The sequence below is a fragment of the Somniosus microcephalus genome, chromosome 5 (assembly GCF_052327205.1).
Source record: "Somniosus microcephalus isolate GS21.2 chromosome 5, FLI_Smic_1.0, whole genome shotgun sequence".
Taxonomy (NCBI): Eukaryota; Metazoa; Chordata; class Chondrichthyes; order Squaliformes; family Somniosidae; genus Somniosus; species Somniosus microcephalus.
In genome coordinates, this window is record NC_140991.1 from 77,435,537 (window position 1) to 77,448,930 (window position 13,394).

Here is a 13,394-nt window from a genome sequence, read left to right on the forward strand (position 1 = left end):
AAACCCGACGTTAAAAAGGCTGTTAAGGGTCTCTAAATGAACAGTTAAGTACCTCAATGAGGCCCCCGCCTCTCCCGAGCGGGTCCGTGGCGTGCTTCGAAACGCGCCCCAGTTAAACGCGGAAGTCAGCGGGTTCCCGATGCTCTGTCAATTTCAGCGTTTTAACCACCGACCCACTCCCAAACCCGCATGTTCTGCAATGTGAAAATTCTGGCCTATGAGAAAAGGTGAATCCTCAAGTGGTTGAGAGCAAGATGAACGATATTATGATGGATAAAAGGAAAATTTTAGGTGTCAGTTAGGCTAAAGGAAGACAAAACACCAGGACCCGATGGAAATATCCTAGGATCACAAGGGAGATGAGGGTGGAAATTAAGACTCTAAAAATTACATTTCCGGGCTCTATGGAGTGTGAATCATGGAATAGAATGTGCGTCAGATGACTGAAGAATGACCAATATCGTACCTATTTTAAAAAGGGAAACAGAACAAATCCAAGTAATTACAGGCCACTTCTTTTGACATTCCTGGTGCAGAGCCTACCTCAATGGGAATGCAGTTGGGAACATGCCTAATTGCAGTAAGCTTCACTTCCCAATGATTAAAATTTACCACTTGGCAAATCAGGAGCACTGCGGTTTAGGTGGGCTGCCCTCCATTTCCGATTCTCCTGTCCATGCCCTGGTTGCACGAGATGCTCCACACCAACAATGGATACTTATAAAATCAAGCTTATTACATTTTCTGGTTGTACTTTATTAGCCTATTAAACTTAGGACAGTTAGGCCAGCCTTGATCTGAGTAGTTTCTTACCAGTTGCGTAGTGGAAATAGATTTGCCACCCTCTGATTGGCTATTCAGGTTAGATTCCATTGGAAGGTCATGTGAATGTGCCAAGTGTCCATTTGCAAATGACTAGTTTGGGAGAAAACAGAATTGTACACTGAGGCTAACATAAACTCTATCACTATTTAAGAGCAGCCAAGAACTTAACTCATTGACTGACTCAAGAGCCATAGGGGGTGATTTTCATCTTGCTACCACCCTGCTGGTGCTCAGAAATGGGGCAGCAGTGAAACTAAAACCAAGCAGCAGCCAGGAGCATTGACTTACCACTGCATTGACGCCTGTTCCCGATTTTCAGGCGGACCTGCCTTCTGGCAGCCAGATCTCCTACCTGAAGCCGATGGGAGCCTCATACATAAATACAAATGAGGGCAAATGACATCATTTAGTCTCCAATGCCACTTTTGCCCGATAACCATCAATTGCTGCTCTCATCCAATAACCATGGGCGGTGCAAGTTAAGAGGCGGCCTTTTCGAGTGATACTTAAATAGATCCTTAGCTACTGTCAGATAAAGCTGGAAGGAGCTTTTAGAGACTTTTCTGGGAGTCGCTAATGGGTTTTAACGGATCTGAAATCTTATGCAGTCGCTGCTACAGATTCTGCACTTATGTTGCCTGCTGCTCCACAGTCTTACTTCTTTCTGTTCCCAACATTAATTGCACCTCCCCTTCAAGCTGTTGCTGCAGGTCCTTGACAAGTGGCCACACCAGCCAATTTCCTACTTGCAAATCAGTGAGCTGCCTCTGGGGAGCACATTGCATGCTGGCAACTTGCTAACCGCATTGTAATGATGGGGTGAACATGAAAATCTATCAGCAGCCGCTGCACTCACCACCCGCTGTTTACCCTGACCGCACGAAAATCGCTACTGTAGCAACGTGTCCATTCCTCCGTTCTGTTCAAGTTAGTTGTAGGAAAGTATTTAAAGCAGACTATCATTTGAGCTGTGCAGAGAAAACTCACATCTGTGGCAGCTCCTTTGAAGTCATAGAACTTACTTTCACAAAGAATGACTGCCCTGCTTGTAAAGGCATGTGGTGTCAAATGTAAAATACAAATTGCAGAATATTTAGAGCTCTCTTTTTTAGACTTACTGGTATTTTTATATAATATAGCTATATATTTTAAATGGACTCATAACTTTGAATTTGGGAGGAAGGCAACTAAATATTTGGTCTGTTAAATCTCCAGGGACAATGCAGCCTAAACACCATGAGCTCAACATATTTGTTGCTCAAACTTGTTAGACAGTCTAGTACAATAAAAATGCATATTGACTATTTAGGAGAAAAATTGATGGTAAATTTTCAGTCAGAGGAATACTTTGACTAAGGATGGATGTTGAATAAGCATTTCTTTTGTTAAGAATTCTTGAGGCATGTTGTACATTTTTCAGAGAAAATTACTTTTTGATCTTACCTGACCTCTAAATGCCAGTATTAGTGTGAATAGTTTTTCAATTAGGAAAAATGCATAAACTCCTCCAAGCACTGTAAGCATTTTCCAAATGTACCCTTTGTCTTCAGGAGAATGGCCTGTATCTTCTCGCATATGTTCATGTAGACCAAGAACCTAACACAAGAGTGACGAACAAAAATTACACTTAATTAGTTGTACTATTTTATCGCATTTCTATCTCTTAGAAAGTACACGAGGGAATCATTTTTAATCAACTACCTCCACATTATTTGGTATTGCTGCATTAATCCAAATATGGGCCTAGAAATTGGTACCAGGATTTTTCTTTTCAGGTAACCAGCCCTGCACTGGAACGTGTAGGCCCGAGGCACACCCAATATTGGGCCTTGGGCCTCATCTAAATGAGACCGACGCATGCTGGACATTCACAGACAGCTCGCCGACAAATTAACATTGGATTTTAGGCCGTTGGCAGCTGACCTCAGGTAGGACCTGGGAGGAGGGCGAGGTGATTGAAAGGAAGGGGGCGATCGGAAATGGGGGGACATGATCGGGAGGGGGGAGGCAATCAGGAAGGGAAACAATCGGGAGGCCCTGTGCTTGCTCCATTCAGGGCAAAAAAAGTTTTACAAAAAGGGCCTCAAACAGACCTTAGGCCCCTTATTGTATATGCAAAGGTAGTTCAAAAGTACTTCATTGACTGTAAAGCGCTTTGCGACATCCTGAGGTTGTGAAAGGCACCATATAATTGCAAGTTTTAATTTTTCTCTTTTTTTGCCTTTACCAATATGGCGGGTGGTGCAAGCAAGCCGTTTGACATATTGGATGTTTTCGCATGCATTTTACAACTGTAAAACTGATGTGGCATCAACCAATTTCTTGGCCATCAACTCCATCCAAACCCTCAAACAGCAATGATGATGATGTTGCTGAATTCTGCAATTCCCGTTTTGTTAAATTTTCACTACTGCTTTAGGCGTTCATTGCTATCCGTCACTGTCAGTCTTCATCTATAAGCCAGAAAGGCGGACTGGTCTGGGATGTGTAATTTTTCGATCAGCATTGTTGATGAGACAGAGCTATTAGGATCATCACCTCTGTAGGTTGGGCCTGGTAACTTTTTGTCGCACTGAGATGAAGATCTTTGCCACTGCAAATGGTTTCATTGAGCAATAAATCTGAGAACTGAAAAATCTCACCCATCGAAAGCAGGGAGTTCAAATCAGTTCAAAGATAGATAATTAGAACTTGCATTTATGTAGCGCCTTATCATGACCTCAGGACCTCGCAATGTGCTTCCCAGACAATAAATTACTTTTAAAGTTTAGTTTCTGTTGTTATAGAAGCCACTGCACTGAGCAATGTTCCACAAACAGCAAACGAGAGGAAGGACCAGTTAATCTGTGCTTTTTTGTTGTTTTGGTTGAGGGAGAAATGTAGGCGAAGACAGCGGCAGAACTCCCTGTTCTTCTTCAAATGATGCCATCTGAACAGATATACAAGGACTTGATTTAACATCTGTCCCAAAATAGAGCACTTTTAACAATGCAGCACACCTTTAGTACTGCACTGAATTAGCACCTTGAACAACGTGCTCAAGTTCATAGGAACACAGGAACAAAAACAACTTGTATTTATATAGCACCTTTAACATAGTAAAAGGTCCCAAGGCGCTTCACAGGAGTATTAAAAGACAAACAATTTTGACACTGAGCCACATAAGGAGAAATTAGGGCAGGTGACCAAAAGCTTGGTCAAAGAGGTAGGTTTTAAGGAGCGTCTTAAAGGTAGAGAGGTAGAGAGGCAGAGAGGTTTAGGCAGGGAATTCCAGAGCTTAGGGCCTAGGCAACAGAAGGCATGGCCACCAATAGTTGAGCAATCATAATCAGAGTTGCTCAAGAGGGCAGAATTAGAGAAGCGTAGATATCTCGGGGGATTGTGGGGATGAAGGAGATTACAGAGATAGGAAGGGGAGAGGCCATGGAGGGATTTGAAAACAAGGATGAGAATTTTGAAATCGAGTCGTTGCTTAACCGGGAGCCAATGTAGGTCAGCGAGCACAGGGGTGATGGGCGAACAGGACATGGTGCGAGTTAGGACATGGGCAGCCGAGTTTTGGATGGCCTCAAGTTTATGTAGGGTAGAATGTGGGAGGCCAGCCAGGAGTGCATTGGAACAGTCAAGTCTAGAGGTAACAAAGGCATGGATGAGAGTTTCAGCAGCAGATGAGCTGAGGCAATGGTGAAGACGGGTGATATTACAGAGGTGGAAGCTCATTTCAGGGTCATATATGACACCAAGATTGTGAACAGTGTGGTTCATCCTCAGACAGATGTTAGGGAGAGGCATTCTGAAGGGGGAGGGCGAACAGTCAGAGGTCGTGGTTCACATTGGTACCAAATACATGGGTAGAATGAGGGATGAGGTCCTGCAACAAGAATTTAGGGAGCTAGGTAGCAGATTAAAAAGCAGGACCTCAAAGGTTGTAACCTCTGGATTACTCCCAGTGCCACGTGCTAGTGAGTATAGGAATAGGAGGATAGAGCAGATGAATGCGTGGCTAAAGAGTTGGTGCAGGAGGGAGGGCTTTAGTTTCCTGGATTACTGGGTCTGCTTCTGGGGAAGGTGGGACATGTACAAGTCGGACGGGTTGCACCTGAACTGGAACGGGACCAACATCCTTGCGGGGAGATTTGCTAGTTCTGTTGGAGGGGGTTTAAATTAACTAACTGGCAGGGGGATGGGATACGGAGTGGAGCTATAGTAGGGGGTGATGCACAGCCAAATATAGAGAAACAAACAAGTCAGCCTGGAAGGCAGAGCAAATATCTAATGGCACAAGGGAGTATGGCAAGGTTGGATGGCATTTATTTTAATGCAAGGAGTCTTGCAAGTAAGGCAGATGAATTGAAGGTGTTGATGAACACATGGGAGTATGATATTGTTGCTATCACAGAGACACGGTTGAGGGAGGGGCAGGACTGGCAGCTCAATATTCCAGGGTATAGAATCTTCAGGCGAGACAGAGGGGGGTGTAAAAGAGGAGGGGGTGTCGCAATATTAATCAAAGAGTCAATTACAGTTGTAAGGAGGGATGATATCTTAGCAAGTTCCTCTAATGAGGCCATATGGGTAGAACTTTGTGATAAATCCAGAAAGTGGAACAAGGAACTCAAAGAGGCTAGATGTTAGAATTAACACGAGTGCTTTATTAACAATTGGGAAACACATTTACAGACAGCCTGCATCAGCATCCTGGCATTCCACCTTGTGCTAACCTATACAGGAAGCGAAACCCCTGGCTTTAGCAGCAGCATTGGCTACAGCACCACCCGGTGGACAACCCCAACCATAACAACCCAGATCACTATATCCCTCCCCCCTTAAGATTTCAGTATGAATTTCTTAACAAACAACCATTCCTAAGGGTCACATAAGAAGTCTCCATTCACCATGTTCCATACTTGACGAATCTAACAGGTCAGTATCAATCTCTCTGGCGGCTTGCGAGTCCTTTGTGAACGTCTAGCAGTAAAGTCCCTGCTTGTTTGTGGTGAAGCCACCAGCTGCTCCTGAGCAGTGCTTGGAGTATCTGACTCTGCAACGACGGTTCCCTCTTGACGAATGGGTTCCTGTGGAATTGTTGCTGTCCCTGGTGGTGTCACCACAGATGCACTTGAATAACTGGGGGCCAACCTGTCCTCAGCCATTGCATCTGGAACCTTCATTTCAATTTCCCCTTGTCTGGTAAGTATCTGATCTACATGTCTGCGTACTACCCTACCATCTCCCAACATGACCTTGTATGATACTGGACCGGTCATTGAGTCTATGAAACCAGGAGTCCACTTAGGTCCATAACTGAAATTCTTGGTAAGGACCGCATCTCCTTCTCCAAAACTTTGGCTCTCTGTTCTTTTGTCATGGTTCTCTTTTTGTTTGTTTTGTCTGTTTTCCATTTTCCTTTTTAGGTCTGGGTGGACAAGGTCAAGAGTGGAGCGTAGTCTACGACCTAATAACATCTTAGCAGGAGAGAGTCCTGTGGTGGATTGAGGTGTTATTCTGTAGCTGAACAGAAGCCGTGACACTTTGGCTGCTAAACTCCCTTCTGCACTTTTTTTCATCATCTCTTTAAATGTTTGTACGGCTCTCTCCGCAAGTCCATTTGAGGATGGATGATATGGACCCGAGGTCACCTGCACTATGCCATTTTTCCTCAAGAACTCTTTTGTCTCTGTACTCACAAAACAAGTGGCATTGTCACTTACCACGATCTCCGGTAGCCCTTGATTACTGAAGCTCCGACACAGGCAGTCTATAGTAGTAGTGGCGGAAGCAGAATTTACAGGATAAACATCCATCCATTTGGAATGTGCATCAATGATTGTGAGGAACATCTTCCCCATGAATGGCCCCGCATAATCTAAGTGCAATCTTCTCCATGGTTTATCCGGCCACTCCCAGGGGTGGAGAGGAGCCGCTGCTGGTGCCTTCCAGTGTTCCTGACAAGTGCTGCATGTCTTGACTAGATTTTCTATCTCCTCATCTAGCTTTGGCCACCACAAGTAACTCCTAGTCAAGGCTTTCATACACAAGACCCCAGGATGACACTGATGTAGTTGCTCTAGGATAGACTGTCGTGCTGGCTGTGGAATAATCACTCGTGCTCCCCACAACATGCAACCATCCTGCACACACAGCTCTGTTTTCCTGACACTGTAGGGTGTGAAGTCAGCCCCTTCCGGATGCTGTGGCCATCCCCTCACCACATATTCTCGAACTCTAGACAGTACTGGATCTTTACCTGTCCATGTTCTTACTTGCTCTGCAGTCACAAGTGCCATGTCAGTGTCCTCCAACAGCAACACTCTGTCCTCTGGAGCTGCACGGATAGGTGTGCCTGGCAGTGGAAGATGGCTCAAGGCATCTGTGTTCCCATGGTACTTGCCCGCTGTGGTGTATGTAACCGTTCCACCTTTAAGAGAACTATTTAAGAGATGCACTACTTTATCTTGGCTGCTGTATACTGTAATACCAGTGGTGACCACACCGGTATATAAGTGCTGTGTAATGATTTATTGGGTAGTTCAGCCCTGACCTTCGACTAGTAAAGACCTGTTAAAATTTACTCTTGTGGTCTGTGTAGTAATTCTCACTATAACACACAGACTTAACAGTGGCGACGAGTGCGATCTTACCCTGCGGCAGAGATACATCCAAGGCAGTTTATCGGGCGTTGAGAGGAGGCATCCGCCCTCATCATCCTGCTGAGAAAAGACGCGGTTCTGAAGAGCAAAGGAAGAATCCTGACACGAAGCCTTCCATCAGCAACAGGCAGTGATCATCCCTTCGATCACGGTGGTGGGTAAGCCGATCAGCGACGAGCAGCAAGTCGGCCACGTTGGCTGTGAAGTAGGGGAGGGAAAAACGGAGGATATAAGGGCGGAGAACTCGCCCACTGCCGGGGAAAAGAGCCGGTCAGAAGTCGGGGCCAGAGGCGCTGAGACTGGGGCAGCGTAAGGCATGGGAGCCGCGGTGAATGCAAACGCAGCCGGTGTAAAAGACCGGGCTGCAAGCGGGCTGGGAGACGCAACAGCGTCGAGAGAGAGCTCGACCGCGACCGGTGAAAAAGGCCGGGCAGCTACCGAGGCCGCGAGGCGCAGCGACCGGGACAGCGTAAGGCGCGGGAGAAAATTTAAAAAAAACGCGGAGAACTCAGCTGCAGCCGGGGGAAAGGACCGGACTGCAAGAGGGGCTGGGAGGCACGATTTGAGAACCGCTGGGGAGGGCGAACACAGCAATGTGGCAATCGCCATTACAGCCAGCGGGGGAGAAAGGCAAACGCGGGAAGCCGCCATTTTCATAGGCGGGGGAAGAAGACAAGCGCGGGAAACCGCCATTATGAAAAAAAAATAAAAGAAAAATTTCTTTTTGTTTCTCAAGAAGATTGCGAGGATGCCTAAGCGTGGTAACATCAACGATTTCGATCCCGATGTTGAAGATTGGGCCACGTATGTAGAACGCATAGAGATTTATTGTAAGGCAAATAAAATATCAGATGAAGATAAAGCACTAACCTTACTAAACTCAATGGGTGCGAAGACATACGGGCTATTGAAGCATCTTCTATCACCAGCTAAACCGGCGGATCAGGCTTTCGCTAAAATTGTTGCTGTCCTGAGAAATCATTTGAACCCCACACCGCTGATGTTAGCGGAACGATTTAAATTTTATGCGAGAATGCAACTGAAAGAGGAAAGCAACGCGGAGTATTTAATTGAACTGCGTAAGCTAGCGAAATACTGTCAGTTTGGGGAAAGACTGACAGAGGCACTGAGAGACAAATTCGTGTGTGGATTGTCGAAAGAAGGAACACAAAAGCGGCTGCTTGAAGAGAATGATCTTACACTTGATAAGGCTGTCACTATTGCAGCATCGCACGAAGCCGCAGCGAGAGGCACTGCGGAAATGCAGCTGAAGGCAGCGGTACTCAGCGTAGATCAAATGGCTTTGGGTACAACGAAATGTTATCATTGTGGAAAGACAACACACGATCAGAACCAATGCTGGTTTAAAAACCAGGAATGTAGAAAATGTGGCAAGCTTGGTCACATAGCTAAAGTATGCCGGTCAGGAAAGAAGACCAGCAACAAAAAGTCACCGCAGGAAAAGTGCAGAAAGGTACATAAAGTGGCTGAGAAGAGTTCGGATGAACAGAATTCGGATTCAGACTCCAACAGCAAGGAACTGGGTAGTCTGAGAATTCACAATGTGAGTAAGGGAGCTGACCTACAAACTATCTGGGTCACACTTCAGATAGCAGGAGTCCAAGTGAAGATGGAATTGGACACCGGATCGGCGTTGACGGTCATGAATAAGCAAGATTACAAAAGGTTATTCACACATATTCCCCTACGGGATACGGAGATAGTATTGCAGACATACATGGGGCAAAGAGTATACCCCATCGGAAAGATAAAAGTCAAGGTGATACACAAGGGCAAAGAACACCAAGGAATGGACTTATATGTACTACCTGAGGGAGGTCCACCACTTCTGGGACGGGAGTGGATCAGGAAAATAAATATGGACTGGCACGCCCTAAAAGCAATAACGGTAGATTCCGGAAAAAAAGATGTCAAACCTGAACGATTGTCCAGAATATTGGGTGAGGCTAAAGAGGTGTTCCAACAGGGACTGGGAACACTGAGAGGAATTAAGGCAAAAATCAAGATTGCAGAACATGCAAACCCAAAATTTTTCAAAGCCAGACCGGTACCTTATGCGATACGACCTGCTGTGGAAGCTGAGCTGGAAGGGCTTGAACGTTCAGGAGTACTGTCTAAGGTGGACTGGAGTGAGTGGGCCACGCCCATTGTTCCCGTCATGAAGCGTTCATCGGGTAACAAGCCAGGGGAACCGGGGAAGGTCCGCATCTGTGGAGACTTCAAGATCACAGTTAATCCGGTGCTTCACACGGTGCAATATCCGCTTCTGCGGATTGAGGATATCTTTGCTTCATTGTCTGGTGGGAAACACTTCACCAAGATAGACCTGGCGCAAGCGTACTTACAGATGGAAGTTGAGGAAGAGTCGCGCCAGTATCCCACAATCAACACGCACAGAGGCTTGTATCGATATAATAGACTGGTTTTTGGAGTGGCTTCGGCTCCAGCAATTTGGCAGAGGGCCATGGAGCAGGTATTACAGGGAATTCCAAACACTCAATGTTACTTGGACGATATCCTGATTACAGGAGATGACGATGAGGAACACCTTGCAAATTTGAAACTGGTGCTCACCAGATTGAAGGAATATGGACTTCGAGTTAATCGCCAGAAATGTGAGTTCTTTCAGAAACGGATCTCGTACTGTGGTCATGTCATTGACCAGGAGGGGCTGCACAAGTCACCTGACAAGATCGAAGCTGTTGTGAAGGCTCCCGCTCCGGAAAATGTATCCCAGTTGAGGTCGTTCCTAGGGTTGATTAACTATTACCATAAGTTTCTGCCAAATCTATCCACGGTGCTGCACCCGCTGAATGCTCTTTTGCAGGAAGAAGTACCATGGAAGTGGAGCGAGGACTGTAAGAAGGCCTTTCGCAAAAGCAAGGCATTGATCACCTCAGAGGAAGTGTTGGTTCACTTCAACCCAACGCTACCTATTCGTTTAGCTTGTGATGCTTCTCCTTATGGTATTGGAGCAGTACTCTCACACAAGTTGCCAAATGGCTCGGAAAGGCCAGTCGCATTTGCATCCAGATCATTGACCTCCGCTGAGCGCAACTATGCTCAGATAGATAGGGAGGCTCTCAGCCTTGTGTGGGGAGTAAAGAAGTTTAATCATTACCTGCAGGGCAAGAAGTTTACACTGCTGACAGACCACCAGCCATTGGTATCCATATTCAACCCTAAAAAGGGCGTTTCCATTATGACAGCGCAAAGGCTACAGAGGTGGTCCCTTTTCCTAGGGGCACACCAATATGACATAGAATACAAAGGATCAAAACAGCATGGGAATGCTGACGGTTTATCGCGCCTACTGTTGCCAACGGTAGAAGAGGCGCCTACAGTGGACCCAGTGGAGATGTTCCACTCAACCATAGTGGAATGTCTACCAGTAACAAATTCTACCATTGAAAAGGAAAAGAGAAATGACCCGACTCTCTCACGAGTCTACGATTTAACGGTGAAGGGATGGCCAGCACATGGCGAACCACTGTTGCCAGCATTCTCGCAAAGAAGAGAACAGCTGTCAGTGTGCCGAGGAACCTTGATGTGTGGATCCAGAGTGGTGATTCCACCCAAACTCCAGTATAAAGTGCTAAAGGAGCTTCACGAGGGGCATCTGGGTGGAGTGAAAATGAAGAACCTAGCCAGAGCATTTGTGTGGTGGCCAGGTATCGATGGAGACATCGAAGAAATGACCAAGAGCTGTCTAGGATGCCAGAAGGTCCAAAACGCCCCACCACAAGCCCCTCTATATCCATGGGAGTGGCCCCCATCTCCATGGCAAAGGGTACATATCGACTTTGCTGGTCCATTTATGGACTCAATGTTCTTAATCGCGGTGGATGCACACTCCAAGTGGCCGGAGGTAATAAAGATGTCCTCCACCACCACGGAAAAAACCATCACAGTATTAAGGACTATATTTGCCAGGAATGGGCTGCCGGAACAGATCTGTTCTGATAATGGACCGCAATTTGTGTCCGAAGAATTCAGGAAGTTCTTAAAAAACAATGGGGTTAAGCACTACACGTCCGCCCCATACCATCCTGCCACCAATGGATTAGCTGAAAGGTTTGTCCAGACCTTCAAGAAGGCCATAAAGGCCATGGGTAATGAAGACATAAATCTACAACATAAGGTAGATAACTTCTTGTTTGCGTACAGGAATGCAACACATGTGGTCACAAACCAAACTCCCGCCATGATGTTTTTCAATAGAAGACTAAGATGCCGGCTGGATTTGATCAAGCCAAACATCAGAAGGGACGTAGAGAACCGGCAATTTCAAGGCATGAATGAAAGGCCAACTAGAACCTTCCAGATAGGTCAACAAGTTTTGGCCCGGGACTACCGTACCGAGAAATGGCAGCCTGGAACTATTTGCACACGACTAGGACCGCTGATGTATACCGTGGACATTGGTGAAAGCATAATAAGGCGCCATGCTGACCAGATCATAGAGTCATCCGAAAAGGGACAACCTACACCACAACTCTATACGCCTAATGATGAAGCAGAGATACCCATAGTATCTACCTCCGATCCGGTGATACTGGAACCAGATGAACCCGACGCTGGCATTCAAGCCGAATCGACCTTGCCAAAAGAACCTACTACACCACCGAAAACTACTACACCACCGAGGCGTTATCCGGACCGAGTCAGGAAGCCTCCAGAGAGACTGAATCTGTGAACTGTTTTTACATGAAGTTGTGTATATATGTTATTATGTTATGTTTAATGGGGAATATATACTGTTAAGCTAAAAAGGGAGGATTGTGGTGTATGTAACCGTTCCACCTTTAAGAGAACTATTTAAGAGATGCACTACTTTATTTTGGCTGCTGTATACTGTAATACCGGTGGTGACCACACCAGTATATAAGGGCTGTGTAATGGTTTATTGGGTAGTTCAGCCCTGACCTTCGACTAGTAAAGACCTGTTGAAATTTACTCTTGTGGTCTGTGTAGTAATTCTCACTATAACACACAGACTTAACACCCGCCTTGTAGACGATTACATACTCATATGCCCTCAACGTCACGGCCCACCTCTGGATCCGGGGTGACACCATCTGTGGAACTGCTTTCATTTCATAGAAAAGAGAGAGAAGAGGTTTATGATCGGTGCATATGGTGAACTTCCTGCCATATATGTACTTGTGGAACCTCTGTAACCCAAACATTACTGCTAACCCCTCTTTGTCTAACTGGGAATAGTTTTTTTCCACTGGTGTTAGAGTTCGGGACATAAACCCTATTGGTCTTTCAGTTCCATCTTCCATGCAGTTTGAAAGAACTGCTCCCACCCCGTAAGGTGAAGCATCACAAGAGAGAATGATGTCTTTCTCTGCATTGTAGTGAACCAGCACATCCGACGACAGCATCAGTTTCTTGGACTGTTCAAATGAAATCCCCTGCTCCTCTCCCCACTGCCACTGTGTCTCCTTGCGCAGTAGTTTGTGAAGAGGTACTAACACTGTCGACAAGTTTTGTAAAAACCTGTTATAATAGTTCAGCAGTCCCAGGTAAGCTTTTAACTCAGCCACATTTGTAGGAGCAGGGGCATCCTGCAGTGCTTGTACCTTCTCCTTGAGTGGATGGAGCCCGGTGGCGTCCACTCTGTGTCCCAGGAACACTGCCTCATTCCCCAGGAAAGTGCACTTACTCCTCTTGAGCCGGAACGCTGCCCTCTCCAATCTCTGTAGTACCTCTCTCAGAGTGCTCAGATGCTCCTGGTCGGTTCTTCCCATCACCAGAATGTCATCCAGATAGATGGAAACATGTGGAATCCCTTGCAGTACACCTTCGATTGTCCTCTGGAAGATAGCTGGACTAGATGAGACACCAAACGGTAAGCAGTTATATGTAAACAAGCCCTTGTGTGTATTTATG

General features: G+C 46.1%; 1 protein-coding gene across 2 annotated transcripts in view; it reads right to left on the reverse strand.

Annotated features, from left to right (window-relative positions):
- LOC147117128 (zinc transporter ZIP12-like) overlaps positions 1 to 13,394 on the reverse strand; it is a 135,776-nt gene that overhangs the window by 57,119 nt on the left and 65,263 nt on the right. The window contains exons 8-9 of one of the 2 annotated variants that reach the window (XM_085987851.1): positions 2,269 to 2,421; positions 814 to 915 (exon numbers count right to left, since the gene is read on the reverse strand). In XM_085987851.1, coding sequence (XP_085843977.1) covers positions 814 to 915; positions 2,269 to 2,421 — 255 coding nt within the window. The remainder of the gene's footprint in view (positions 1 to 813; positions 916 to 2,268; positions 2,422 to 13,394) is intronic. The other variant, XM_085987852.1, reaches the window with a different exon arrangement.